The sequence below is a fragment of the Salmo trutta genome, chromosome 8, assembly GCF_901001165.1.
Source record: "Salmo trutta chromosome 8, fSalTru1.1, whole genome shotgun sequence".
Lineage (NCBI taxonomy): Eukaryota > Metazoa > Chordata > Actinopteri > Salmoniformes > Salmonidae > Salmo > Salmo trutta.
Genome location: NC_042964.1, coordinates 13,631,664 through 13,646,263, shown reverse-complemented (window position 1 = coordinate 13,646,263; position 14,600 = coordinate 13,631,664). Strand labels below are relative to the sequence as shown.

General features: G+C 46.8%; 1 protein-coding gene across 1 annotated transcript in view; it reads right to left on the bottom strand.

Moving 5' to 3' along the window:
• Positions 1-918: 918 nt before the first annotated feature.
• Positions 919-14,600, bottom strand: part of LOC115198251 (adhesion G protein-coupled receptor A3) — a 61,526-nt gene continuing 47,844 nt past the window's right edge. Inside the window, exons 7-19 of the mRNA XM_029760057.1 lie at positions 12,971-13,184; positions 12,353-12,517; positions 11,406-11,607; positions 11,003-11,152; positions 9,316-9,477; positions 8,920-9,123; positions 6,685-6,886; positions 5,993-6,201; positions 5,468-5,592; positions 4,971-5,094; positions 4,103-4,248; positions 3,688-3,783; positions 919-2,769 (exon numbers count right to left, since the gene is read on the bottom strand). Of these exons, the coding sequence (XP_029615917.1) occupies positions 1,287-2,769; positions 3,688-3,783; positions 4,103-4,248; positions 4,971-5,094; positions 5,468-5,592; positions 5,993-6,201; positions 6,685-6,886; positions 8,920-9,123; positions 9,316-9,477; positions 11,003-11,152; positions 11,406-11,607; positions 12,353-12,517; positions 12,971-13,184 (3,482 nt within the window). The 3' untranslated portion in view covers positions 919-1,286. The remainder of the gene's footprint in view (positions 2,770-3,687; positions 3,784-4,102; positions 4,249-4,970; positions 5,095-5,467; positions 5,593-5,992; positions 6,202-6,684; positions 6,887-8,919; positions 9,124-9,315; positions 9,478-11,002; positions 11,153-11,405; positions 11,608-12,352; positions 12,518-12,970; positions 13,185-14,600) is intronic.

Sequence of the window (14,600 nt, the reverse complement as noted above, 5' to 3'; positions counted from 1 at the left end):
TTCAAAGGTCTTATTACGGTTTGTCATTTCCAAGATGGCCGGGTAATATATCGCTGCCCGCCTGAAATATGCTTTATAATACATCATTAGCAGAAAAGCAGAGTGACGGCTTTACTTTCTTTGCCGTGTCCTTTGTGACTGGGACAGTTACAGATAGTCAATATGTTTTTAATGAATCGCTTTCAACATCACATGACCTTCACACAACAGCTCAGAAACGGACAGGTTGATAAGTAACGGACGCAGTACGTCAAACAAATGTCAACGTTTAAGGCAGAACCTCCTGGATGGTTTGCCCTTAGGCCCCCCAGGGGAATTACTAATCAATGGATTAGTACCATCGCTGATATCAATAGACGACAATAGGATTCACCTAACAGACTAAAGGATGGCAATCTGTCTCTCTCCAACACATTGCGTTGCAAAGGTACTGCTCAGTTGTCGAATCATGCTCCTGTCCCCCCTACTGACTCTTTCCTAACAGGAATTTATAGCTGTGAATAGCGCTGATGGTCTGCTAGAGAGGAGAGAAGAGGTATGAAGGTGAAGATGCACTGCATTAATGATCCCTTCCTCTCATTGTCGACAGTGACACGGACTCCGCCCTGAGAATCAGCTGTCAATTACCTCAGGCGTTACCAGTGGGCCCCTGGAAACTTCCGGGGCTGAAAAAAATATAATAATTAGATCCAGACTAAGACCTCAACCACAATTAAAGAATTGACTCTCCAGGTGAGTGTAAAAAGAAGAGGACACAGTTCACCAAAACCCCAATTACAAACTTGTCAGGGTAGCTCCCGAGAGCGAGAGATCTTTTGAAAACCAAGATGCTTGGACTCACCTTTGCACTCCTCTCGAAATATGTCGGAGTAAAGGTCAGCCGAGAAAAAGGGAATAAGAAACTCTCAATTACGTGAATGGAATTAGAAACGTTTGGTTTATTACACTGAAACAAACTAGAAAATAAAAAAGAACCAGCCCAGTGGATACGCACTAGGCAACGGCACAGAACATGCAGTTTCACGTCCAAAACTCATTTAATTAGGATTAAATGATATAAAAATAAACCATTTACAAAATGTCTACTACAGAGACAGACCAGTGGCATCCAAAACACACACTTTCACAAACTCAAAATAGTGTGACTATTTTGAAGATATATTTTTTTCAATAACAATTTTTTGAAACATTGTACCATAGAGAGAAAAAAAACTATGATAGAAACAAAAATTTCACAGTTGAAGGGAGCGCGCACGTGACATGCAGTCTTTGGTGCAGAAAACACACTACACAGTAGTCTCGTGTTTCCATAGTCCAGTTTTTATGTTGGCTGAGCACGAGCTCTCTGTGTTGATTATAGGCATGATCTGCCCATTGTTTTTGAGCGTGCCGTTTTGTGTAGCCAGGTTGAGCCCGTACGACTTGGGCTGGCCGTCCACCAGCTCTGTGTTATTGGGCTGCTTTATGCTACTACTGTCTTTACTCGTAACGGACGCAGAAGTCCCAGCCCCCTCCCCTTCTCCTCCTTCTCCACCTGTTCCTACTGTTGATCCTACACTTCCACTTCCCACTACTCCGATAGCCCCGTTGCCTAGGGCGCTAGTGCTGCCCCCACCCTTGTCGGTGTAGCGCGAGCGTCGGGGCAGGGACGTGCTTGCGTCGCTGCTGTCCTGTTGCGTCTGGCTCTGGTGGCGCTCCCTGTAGGCCATGTAGACTGCCCGTCGGCTGCACCGCGCCTGCTGACTGTCGTGGTGTTCGTGGCGATGCCGCCTGTGGGGGCCGCTCTGCACGCTGCCGTCCACGCTGGTGGGCACGTCATAGGCGTACTCGCGCAGCACCGTGAGTCGGCTGGCCCGGTGGGCCCGCGCCCTGTTCTTGTGATGCCGGCCTGTGGGTCCGTTGGCGGCAGGATTGTTGTTGTTGGGCCGGAACTGCACCTCCACGGGCGCCACGTGCATCTTGATCTCGTTGTCCACCGAGTGCTCCGTCAGGCTGTTGTCCAGCATGGCTGCCCCATTGGCGGGCAGGGCTAGTAGGGGCAAGGATTTGTTCTGCGCTGCCTCTGCATGCAGATTGGTCAGTTTACTTCCCTGGGTGGAGTTTCGCACACTGGGGCCACTCTTATTGGTGCAGGATGACTCTGCGCTGCTGTGGGCACACTTGGCCGCATCGTCATTGCCCCTACCAACCGACCCAGCCGCAGACGCCGTGGATGCCCCCGGCAGCGGCAGCAGGGCGTCCTCCTGCGCCGAGTAGGCCCGTCTCTCGGGGCAACAGGCCTGGGCCCAGTGGCGCCTCATGTCCTGGCGGTTGACGCAGTGGTGTGCCATCAAAAAGCCACCCAGAGCCAGCGCCGCCACGCCAAACAGGCAGGAGAACACCAGGTCGGCCGGCCTCTCCTGGGACACGGCCATGGCGCCAAACACCCACAGCGACGCGTAGAGCCCCAGAGAAACCGCCGCGCCCAGGAGCTGCAGCGCAAACGTATGCTCGTTCTCCAGCGCTGACAGGGACACGGCATGGGGAGCCGACACCGTAGAGGACGAGGCGTCGTGGGGCTGGAGGAGTGTGGCCGGGATGTCTCCGGCATCGCTGCCCGCTACCGCCAGCCTCTGTTGCTCCTCGGCGGGTTCCTTAAGTTCGTAGCGGCGCTCGGGGTGGCGGCGCAGCTGGAGGAGGATGCTAAGGAAGTACATGCAGTCCACGAAGACGATGAAGCCGACGGGGCCGTAGAAGGCCCCCAGGCTGGGCTCCCACGCCATCCAGCAACTGAGGAGAAGACAGAAGGGGAAGGCATAAGTACAAACACACAGTAAATATTTATGTAAATGTGGTACACACGCACAATATCATACACACAAATGTATTGTGCAGATGTGACGATATATCAGCTGCATGACGATATATCAGCTGCATTCAGTAAACACATATGTTGGCAATGAAGCCATAAGACAAGTATGACATGACAAATCTTTGCCCGATGAGTCAAGTGTCACCCATTCAAGTGGTCCACAAACCACATTGTTTTTGTGTTTGACTCAACCCGTAGCTCATTAAATCAAGTTTTAAAAAAACACACACGCACGCATTGAGTCTCTTTGAAAATGTGAAAAGCGGGAATAGAGTATCTGTTCCGGAATATTCCACGGGGCGGGTTCCATTCGTCTCAGTAGCTGCAAATTAATTAAACTCCAAAGACTTCAGACAAATAAAGGCCCAGATTTCCAAATTGCAACCCAAACAGCTGCCACCATAAAGTGTGAGAATAAAAGAGGGGGAGAAATGGAGAGGGAAAGAAAGAGCAAGAGAGAGAGACAGAAAGAGAAGCGAGAACATGAACAGAGAGAGGGAGAATGAGAAGAAAGAGAGACCGACAGACTAGGAAAACGGCAGCAGACGTGAGGTGCCGAGACACGCACTATAAATAGCGCTCCCCAATCGGGCTCTCGGAACTTCACAGGGACTCAGAACTTGTCCTACCCCCACAAAATATTTGTTTTTTACATAAAGTCACGCACACACGCATTCTGGCCAGTCGAAAACAAAAAGCGATTTCTCTTGGGTCTAGTTTTATATATACACAAAGCCTTCTGTCGACATAAAACATAACAAATTCCATAAACACACACTATAGTAGAAGAACTAATTGGTTTCCATACAATGTGACAGTAAATTGGCACTACTTACTATGGTGCGTTGGTCTGGCTACCGTAGTTCTTGATGTTGGCGGCTGCGGTTATGCCACAGACGATGATCGGTATCCCTCCGCCTATTAGGTAGAACCTGGTAGGAAAAGGTAGCGGAAAAAGAGCTTAGTAGGACCTGCTTGGGATCAAATTGGTGGTGAGTTGGTTGCAGAGGTGGCATGTGTGCTTCAGGCCTCCGTACTGACACCATGTGGTCACAGCTATATTTCTAGAAGATACATAATACATAATACACATTACACATATTAGCAGCTCCTTGTAAAGGGAGAGAAACGCAAAATGTGATTGTACAGGATTTCAACTGATCCTCGTCCACACACTAAACAGTTAGTTTGACTCGCTGTAATGACCAAACCTTTTCATAACTGTGCATTGTGGGAACTGTAGTATTTTACCTCAGCATGGGTCGTGGAGGGGGCGGGGGCTCGTCCAGCTCTTCGTAGTGCTTGGCCTTGCGGGTCACTTGCTTGTAGATGTTGCGTGCTGTCACGCCCACCCACAGAGCTGTGGCCAGGGTCGAGTAGTGCAGAACGATGCCCACCTGAAAAGAAATCCCCACCGGGCTCAGTCACGCTCAAGATTCCACTTTAAACAAACAACTTCATTATGAGAATGTTCAATGTGCCAAACTGTATGAGTGTACCAAGTATCATGATTTTATGAAAAAGTTCAAGATTTGTTCACATATTGCCTGGACTATATAAAGGCTTTATAGAGCATTCACAAATTCTACATAAGCACTACATAGATGCTTCACTAATAATTTATGAGCAAAATACTACGCATTCTGAAAACTCACTTCATAAAATGTTATTGTACTAATTGTCCGTTTGTAAAGTTCCTTGACAAAGTAGAGCCTAGCTGTAGGATATCCTTTATTCTAGGTGGCAAACCGTTATTTTCCAAGATGTTCTCTACCAGCTGGGCTTTGTGTTAAGGACAATGAATAAATTAAAGAACCCAGTGCAAATCAGCAGGGGGTGCTACACTGCCTTCAGCTGAAGTAGTCCCATTTCTCCACCCTTCTCATGGATTTAACGGTGGAAACAGAGAGTGTACACCTTGGGGAAAACGGTGGAGAATCAGGAATCACACTATGTTGCCAAAGGCATATTTGCCTCCTCCACAACATCTTGAGATCCCCATATAATTGTGAGATGCTTTTGGCAAGGGAAGGCGGGTTGGCAGTCTGGCTGGCAGGTTGGTAGGCAGATAGGCTGGCACACCAGGGGGTTATGGTGGGGGGTAGGGGGGAATACTCACAGCTTGGCACACGCTGGCGTAACGCGTCTGGTTGATGCCACCCACGAAGACGCCGCAGGTGAGGAAGATGTGGAAGCAGAGGTTGACCAGCATGTGCCAGAACTTACGGCTGATCCGGACAGACCTGGACACGCAACCACACAGAATTGGCATGGTGAGATCGAGCAAAAAAATATCAGGGAATAAAATATCATGTCTATTCATTCGTATGTTTGATTCATTCAAAATCTGTTACGAGTTCGGAGTGGTAGAGATGTGCTTGTGGAGTGATGAACATATTAGTGGAGACTGGACAGTATTGGTTCCCAAACTTCCGTGGATTGTCACCCACCCAATAAGAAACATTCTGGCCTCGAATCTTGTGCTGCGACCCGAAAGCGAGTCGCAGTCCATCATTTGGTAATATTAGATACCGTACTACTAGTAAGATGGGTACTTGGTATCTTAGGCACTAGGAATACACTGTATTAGATTCTACTAGCAGGTAGAGCTGTTACCTGTGATGGTAGACGTAGCTGATGATGATGGCCAGCAGACAGAGCAGGAGGACGATAGCTGTGGCGTAGAGGACTGGGTGGAGGGGCTCAATGCTGGGAGAGAAATATTCCACCCCTGTAAGATCCTGTGGGATACACACATCAAAATGTTAGAATGTCATCACTTTAGACAATGTGTCATACAATAACAAATTAACCCTGAAGAAAAGGTATGAGCCAACTTCGTCAACTCAGGAGATTGTCAATTGGTTGGGCCAAAACTAAACAGGTAGTTTTTATAGAACGTGTGAACCGAAAAGAGATGTTGAGCTCATCTGGAAAAGGCTAATGTCTCAAAAGAAAGTCACGGTTGTCACGATATCAGTATCTTAAATACTCAGAAGCATCATGGCAAGAAAACAAAAGAAGAAGCGTACTGCATTTACTGAGGAAAACAGCCCTAATGTTGGAAACAGCCTTATGTTGTCTCCCGAAGTCACATTTGTTCATTGAGTTTAAAAAGCCATGAAACCCCTGGCCACCCACCATGAGCACGGCGTAGTTGCTGAGCGAGTCACAGGAGAGCGTGGTGAAGTTGTCATGGTGCCGCAGGACACGGCAGCCCTCGCTCTGCCAGCCACCCTGCCCGCCCAGCAGGCTGAAGTTCCAGCAGGCGGGCACGGCGTCCGAGCCACGGGCAAACCTCCGCAGCGTGGCGTTCACCGGGACACGCAGTCCGCGCAGCTGGAAACCCTCTGACCAATCAGAGGCAGAGAGAGAGAGAGAGAGAGAGAGAGATGAGGAGAGAGATGAGTAGAGCGAGGGGAAAAAAAGACAGAGAGGCGTTAGTCTTCAAAACATATCCTGGTTCCTTTATTTATTGGTCATTTTGTTTAGCTACCTTTTCTAAAATCCAATGTAAGACAAAAGGGCAACAGGTATCCTAGTGGTTAGAGCGTTGGGCCAGTAACCGAAAGTTTGCTAGATCAAATTCCCGAGCTGACAAGGTAAAAATCGGTCCTTCTGCCCCTGAACAAGGCAGTTAACCCACTGTTCCTAGACCGTCATTGTAAATAAGAATTAGTTCTTAACTGACTTGCCCAGTATTACAGATGGATCCCTAAATCAAAAGTTTTTGCCCAAACCACAAAATTCCCTCTTAAAACAAGTCACAACAATATCTTGAACAAAACCCATCTAATACTTTAGTGGTACAGTGGAGTGCATGTCGGACTCACCAATCTTGGCCAGGAGAACGGGGGTGGCCACGTTCCTCCTCTTCCCCCCGTCAGCCAGCAGGGTGGAGTTGCCCGTGGAGGGGAAGAGCTTGCCGTTGCGGAAGGCCAACAGGTGAAGCTTGTAGACGTTGTCGTCGGCCTGGCCCAGGTACTGAGAGAACAAAGATGGGGGGAGCTGCAGGGACGCCTCCACTATGGTGTTCTAGGGAGAGAAAAAGAGAGGATTTATTCTTTAATTTTATTTATCCTTTATTCAGTCCCATAGAGATAAAAAAAAAGTATGATTTAATGTGGGATTCTGGTTAACGTTTTAGTCTACAGTTCATTGTTTAGTTGGCATTTACTTAGAAAAGACATGGTTATATGGAAAGCTGTTCTTTGGTTTGTGCTACACGGAGGGAAAAAAGTATTTGATCCCCTGCTGATTTTGTACATTTGCCCACTGACAAAGAAATGATCAGTCTATAATTTTAATGGTAGGTTTATTTGAACAGTGAGAGACAGAATAACATCAAACTAATCCAGAAAAACGCATGTCAAAAATGTTATAAAATGATTTGCATTTTAATGAGGGAAATAAGTATTTGACCCCTCTGCAAAACCCTTGTTGGCAATCACAGAGGTCAGACGTTTCTTGTAGTTGGCCACCAGGTTTGCACACATCTCAGGAGGGATTTTGTCCCACTCCTCTTTGCAGATCTTCTCCAAGTCATTAAGGTTTCGAGGCTGACGTTTGGCAACTCGAACCTTCAGCTCCCTCCACAAATGTTCTATGGGATTCAGGTCTGGAGACTGGCTAGGCCACTCCAGGACCGTAATGTGCTTCTTCTTGAGCCACTCATTTGTTGCCTTGGCCGTGTGTTTTGGGTCATTGTCATGCTGGAATACCCATCCACGACCCATTTTCAATGCCCTGGCTGAGGGAAGGAGGTTCTCACCCAAGATTTGATGGTACATGGCCCCGTCCATCGTCCCTTTGATGCGGTGAAGTTGTCCTGTCCCCTTAGCAGAAAAACACCCCCAAAGCATAATGTTTCGACCTCCATGTTTGACGGTGGGGATGGTGTTCTTGGGGTCATAGGCAGCATTCCTCCTCCTCCAAACACGGCGGGTTGAGTTGATGCCAAAGAGTTCCATTTTGGTCTCATCTGACCACAACACTTTCACCCAGTTGTCCTCTGAATCATTCAGATGTTCATTGGCAAACTTCAGATGGGCATGTATATGTGCTTTCTTGAGAAGGGGGACCTTGTGGGCGCTGCAGGATTTCTGCCCTTCACGGCGTAGTCTGTTACCAATTGTTTTCTTGGTGACTATGGTCCCAGCTGCCTTGAGATCATTGACAAGGTCCTCCCGTGTAGTTCTGGGCTGATTCCCCACCGTTCTCATGATCATTGCAACTCCACGAGGTGAGAACTTGCAGGGAGCCCCAGGCCGAGGGAGATTGACAGTTCTTTTGTGTTTCTTCCATTTGCGAATAATCGCACCAACTGTTGTCACCTTCTCACCAAGCTGTTTGGCGATGGTCTTGTAGCCCATTCCAGCCTTGTGTAGGTCTACAATCTTGTCCCTGACATCCTTGGAGAGCTCTTTGGTCTTGGCCATGGTGGAGAGTTTGGAATCTGATTGATTGATTGCTTCTGTGGAAAGGTGTCTTTTATACAGGTAACAAGCTGAGATTAGGAGCACTCCCTTTAAGAGTGTGCTCCTAATCTCAGCTTGTTACCTGTATAAAAGACACCTGGGAGCCAGAAATCTTTCTGATTGAGAGGGGGTCAAATACTTATTTCCCTCATTAAAATGCAAATCAATTTATAACCTTTTTGACATGCGTTTTTCTGGATTGTTTTGTTGTTATTCTGTCTCTCACTGTTCAAATAAACCTACCATAAAAATTATAGACTGATAATTTCTTTGTCAGTGGGCAAACGTACAAAATCAGCAGGGGATCAAATACTTTTTTCCCTCACTGTATGGGTGAACCTCAAGACAACACACCTCATTCTGATAAAACATTTCAAGGGGCAATGATGGCGATATCTTAAATGAATTATGCATCATTTTCAGTCTATATATTGTTAAGGCTAAGGGGACCTGTTCCGATGACTGCTGCTGCTTGCTCTTTGCAGTCTAGGCTACTTTATAAGCACTTTGTGACAAGTGCTGATGTAAAAAAGTTTTTGTTTCTACACATTGGATTGATTGCCTCTCCTACGGTCATTCCTGGGTACTGACCTTAAGAGAGAGGCTGGACAGGGTGCTGGTGACGTTACACTTGAAGCTGAGCTGGCGGTCAGGGTTGCCGTCCAGGTCGATGCGTGGGCCCAGGTCTCGGAGAGCAATGCGTTCAGGCATCAGCTTCTGGAACAGTGTGCAGGTCATGCCATTGAAGCTGCTCGCCTTGATGGCGTGGGCCTCCAGGGCGATGTTATGGGAATTCTGGGAACAAATGATAGGAATAAGAGAAAAGGAAAAATACGCATGAGGTCAAATAAACAACAATCAAACGTACTTTTAAATTCCAATAGTATAAACACACATACAAAACGCCATCTCCCAACGACAATGCATTTACACCCCGATGCCGTTTAGGATTTGGTAATGGGATCTCATGATCTGGCGCGATCTTACGGTGGAGTAGGCCTGGGTTCCGCTGGCTAGCTGGTGTACAGAGATCCTCTGGAGACACTCCACGATGCGGGAGCAGGCCCTGGCCTCGCGCTGAGCCAGCCGCAGCACCCTCTCATCAGCGTGCATCAGATTACTGGAGATGTCCACCATCACGTCCCCCAACTGAGACAGACAGAACAGGGTTAACACACACACACACACCAAGAAACCACAGAACTATACACAGTTACCTGCAAATACACGCAGGGCCAGACAGAGGCACACACATACACGGGCCTTATCAATCGAAACAATAGAGTGCCTTGTTTTTTTTATCCAACAATCAATGTAGTCTTTATTGTCATCGCACTGGAAACATCTGAATTTGAGCCTTCGGTTTCCTCTCAGCTCCTACGGAGGGCACAGGGCTCTAGACCAGGGCTGCGTTCCAAACACATAACAGACACACCCTATCCCTTCAGCCCTCAAATTAAGTGGACACTTCCGATGACGTTTCATGGTGTCTGACGAGTATACACTTGCAGGGCGAGGGAGGAAGGAATGATTTTTAAATGGACCGTCCTTGCCTGGAAATTCGTCACTCGTTAATCCCGTCATGATTGTGTTTTCATCCACCAGTAGCTTGTGGGTGCGTTATATGCGCTACAGTCAACTATGATTGCATGTTGACTTATATTAACTATATGATTATTAATATACGCCTACTGTACGATCGCTAGCAAATTAATTACCTAACCAACGTTAGCGTGCCTAGCTGGAACTTCCGAAGAAGGAAAATGTTTTATTTCTACAATTTCCAAACAAAAACATCATTACTTTTACGAGACGTGTTTGTGCATTAGTAGCACAATTTCTAACTTCTTTAGATTCGTTTTTACTTACACTTGTATGTTGACATCTCCATATTGACGTTTGAAGTTTTGGCGATACTTTTCTTAGCGGATGTACAATCATTGCAAATTGAATTATGGCGCGTTTCAGGCCCCGATGTGAACATAGTTGTACACTCGTTAACTCCATTAAAAACAGGGCTGAGGGGCTTACTTTGCAAACTTCCCGTGCTTGGCTAATCATTTGGACCGACAACAAATATGGCTGCTGGGATTCCCCCAAGAGCTTAAGGCAAGGGTAAGTGGACGATGGTGTGTCTTTTACGAGTTTGAAACGCAGCCCAGGTGCAACATTCAAAGCCTTCCCCAATGAGCGCAAACTGCCAGGTGTGAAACCCAACAGACAAAGAAACCTGACCCGGGCTTGCTTTGCAATTCCCCACAGCTCGACAGGAAAACTCCCCCGTTCCAGATCCTAGCTTATTCGCTTTCATTACGATTCCTCTGTAGATTTAAACAGGACAGGGTTGCTCTGTATCAACTATGAGGAGCGGAATAACATAAAGGGCCCAAGTATCAGCAGTAAGCTGGAGATGCATACACTGGTTGGCGTGTTCGCACCTCTCTCACTTGCACACACAGTAAACACACACTTAAAAAATACAACTACCTAGCTCTACTTATAACGTTTATTTTGGTTCTGACCCCATTTCCTCTCATTACACTTACGCCTGAGGCCGTGCATGTTACTATCCTCTCTGAGTGTGTGTGTGTGTGTGTGTGTGTGTCTGCTTCTTCATATGAACATCTTATTCATCCATAAAGGAGGTACAAGGTGGGACTGAAGCGGGACTCACCTCCTTGTACTTCTCGGCAAACTTGCCAAACTTCTCGATCATCTCGGCCACGAAGATGACGTCCATCTTGTCTGAGAAGTTTGCAGCCTCGAATGTGTAGACGAGCAGCTGGCGGGCCGTGATCACCGCGTTGGTCATGTTCAGAGGCATCTAGAACACAGAGAAACAGAGAGGTTTAGAAGGACTGTACACAAGGGTGAACGCTTCAAAAAACAACTTGAGTGTAGGAAGGGAAAAAGAATGACAACACCGGCAAAAGAAAGAAAGAAAGAAAGAAAGAAAGAGAAAATGAACAAATCAAGAAGGAAGACTAGGCGGGAGATATACAATAAGTTGAAGAAAGAAAAGACAAGACAGACAAAGAGAGCAAATCAAACATGGTCTGACAGAGTGTCATGGTCACCTGGTTGATGATGTAGAGGAAGCGAGTTACGTCTTTCTGGTACTGGCAGCGGAAGTAGTCGTCCTCGGCCCACAGGCCCCCACGGTCACAACGCCGCCACGCACGCCGCTCCTCACCCACCGAGCCAGAGTAGATTCCCGTGCCCGACGCCAGCTTGTTGCAGGGCAGGTAGGCTGTGATGCCTGCTAGGGTACGAGGCCATCTGAGAGGTTGGGGGGGGGATCGAGAGAGAAAAAAAAAGAGAAAAAGAGGGGAGCGATAGATACAGTAGATAGAAAGAGAGGGACAGAGAGAGAGAGACATAGTATATAGATAGAAAGAGGGACAGAGAGAGAGTGAGTGACGTCTCAGAAGGGTGGGTTTGCCACAGTGCGGTGGCATGATTCACATGATGTGTTCCAGGAACATGTGATTACTTATCCGCAACAGCGGTTTACTGAGCTCAACATCATCATTGAAAACTGTGGAGAGCTTAAGTTCCTGCCCAGTACTACTTATTCACTCAATGGATTAAATGCTTTTGCCAGTCACTCAACTGGTTGGTATTCATTAGTGCACACCGTGGCAAAACATACCAAAACAGTGTACAAACGAAACTATTGGAAGTTCAGGTTAGTAAGGTTGGTGCCTAATGAATACGACCCAGATTTGACTACTAACAGCAAGTCTAATATTCAGCCACTAGGTGGTGCCACAGAGCTGAGTTTGTTCCAAAAATAACTGTCTGGTACAAACTTGTTTACCTCAACAAGCCTATTAAAATGAAACAAATACCTGATTTAAATAAGACAGTAGATATATATTAATACAATAGATGAATATATTCGATTCATAAGATAGATTAATACAACTACAAACATTTACCTGAAAAATTTCACAGACAGAATACCGACTAATAATAACCTAGTGTAGCGTAAAATGTGATGGTGAAAGTAACACCCCCTCACCTGAAGTCTCCCTTGTTGTTGGACACCCTGTCGGGTGGGCAGTACTTGGCGGAGCTCTCCAGAACCACAATGTGGACGGTACGGGTGGTGTTCCCTCGGCTGGTCCTGACGCGACACTCCCAGTCCCCAGTTGAAGCAGGCTGGATGTTGGAGATGGTCAACGCACTGAGTAAGGAACAGAGGGGAACAAGTAAATCAAACATTACTGCCGAAGACGGAAAGAGAGAGTAGACCGCTTTAACCGTGAATGACGAGAGGCACCATTTGCATCAGATGTTTAAATGCACAATCTGTCATTTTCATTTCCAGTCCAAAAGTGGTACCCCAGCTGTCTCTTGCGGCCTACTGCTTAGCTGATTTAAAGAGGGTTAGGTCACTTGTGCTTTGTGGAAACAATCAATCAAATCCTATTTACATAGCCCTTTTAACAATAACATTTGTCAGCAAGTGCTTGACAGTTACCTTGCCTTAACCTCCAAGCAGCAGCAGTGGTGAGGAAAAACTCCCTGGAGGAAGAAACCTTGGGGGGGAACCACTGTATTCATCTAAGGGTGCCGTTCTCATTACCACTGTCTTCTATCTATACACCCACCCGCCCACCAGTACCGTCCCCCTTACCTGGCGATGAGGGAGCAGTTCTGTACCATGCTCTTCTCGATGAAGATGCCCTGGGCTGCGTCGGGCTCCACCATGCGGCCGTCCTGGTACCACAGCACCTGCATGTCCTCCGCCACGAACGAGGCCTGGCACTGGAAGGGCAGGCTGTCGCCCTGGAACACGATCTGATGCTGGGACGGAGTCAGCTGGAAGGAAGGCAGTTCCAGGGGTGCATCTGGAGGGTAGGGGAGTATGGGGGTTACATTTTAGTGCATTTGTATAGACCTTTTTCAATGTGTGTGTGTGTGTGTGTGTGTGTGTGTGTGTGTGTGTGTGTGTGTGTCTCTCTCTCTCTAGACTGCATGTCTGGGTAGGATTGGGTTAATTCAAGTTATTTGTTCACAACATAATTCTTCTCCTCAGGGGTGAAGCCAGGGGTGAAGTGAAGCCCATCTGTAAATAGTACACCCAACTACCTCATCCCCATATTGTTTTTCGTTTTTTGCTCTTTTGCACCCCAGTATCTCTACTTGCACATCATCTGCACATATATCACTCCAGTGTTAATGTTAAATTGTAATTATTTATTGCCTTACCTCCCTAATCTTATTACATTTGCACACACTGTGCATAGACTTTTTCTATTGTGTTATTGACTGTACATTTGTTTATCCCATGTGTAACACTGTGATGTTGTTTGTGTCGCACTGCTTTGCTTTATCTTGGCCTGGTCGCAGTTGTAAATGAGAACTTGTTCTCAACTGGCCTACCTGGTTGAATAAATGTGAAATAAAATAAAATAAAAAGGGGATCCCTTCAATAGTCAAACGTTGGTACCTATTTGTCACTCAGTCATGTGTCTCCACTTGTGAAAGCTGTGTCACGTATTTCCTAACCCGTGCAGTGAAGAGTGCCAAACTGATAAGACAGGGCAAGCACAAACAAAACACTGCAGTGCTCCGTACTGCTGGCCCTTCCCTTATCGCCTGTACCATTGGACAACTCCCAACTCCCATTCCCCAAAAACACCAGCAACTAAAGGACTATGCCCTCTATGAGTCCCATAGGGTGGCGCACAATTGGCCCAGCAATTGGCTCAGCACAATTGGTAGGCCGTCATTGTAAATAAGAACTTGTTCTTAACTGACTTGCCTAGTTAAATAAAGGTTAAATAAAAAAAATAAAAAATCTAATAGCTCTATACTCACTCTACCTATTTGTATATAATGTATGTCAATTCCGTTGTCTGTCCGTCTCTAAATGTAGTCGATCACTAGCAGCATATATCAAGTACAACTCTGAGCATGTGTAAAGGCAGCTACTTGGCGAATAAAGGTGATTCTGAACTCAAAATTGAGTGCAGAGCCAAATGCTAGAGGTTGTACGTCCATCTATTCTGTCTTGGACGACAGCGTGCTAACGACTGATGGCATGTAAAAGTGTGTTCATGTGAGGTCGAAGTAAGGAGATCAGACGTGTGGGCGTGGTTATGCGTGACTGTGCTAGAGTTTGAAGATGTGTGTGTACACATCAAAAGGTAGTCTCTTACTAGGAGCTCTGGTTTGAACAAGGTGATGTAAGGTGTAGGGAGTAACAGGAATGTGTGTGTGTGTGTGTGTGTGTGTGCTCTCACGAAACTTTGTATGTACGT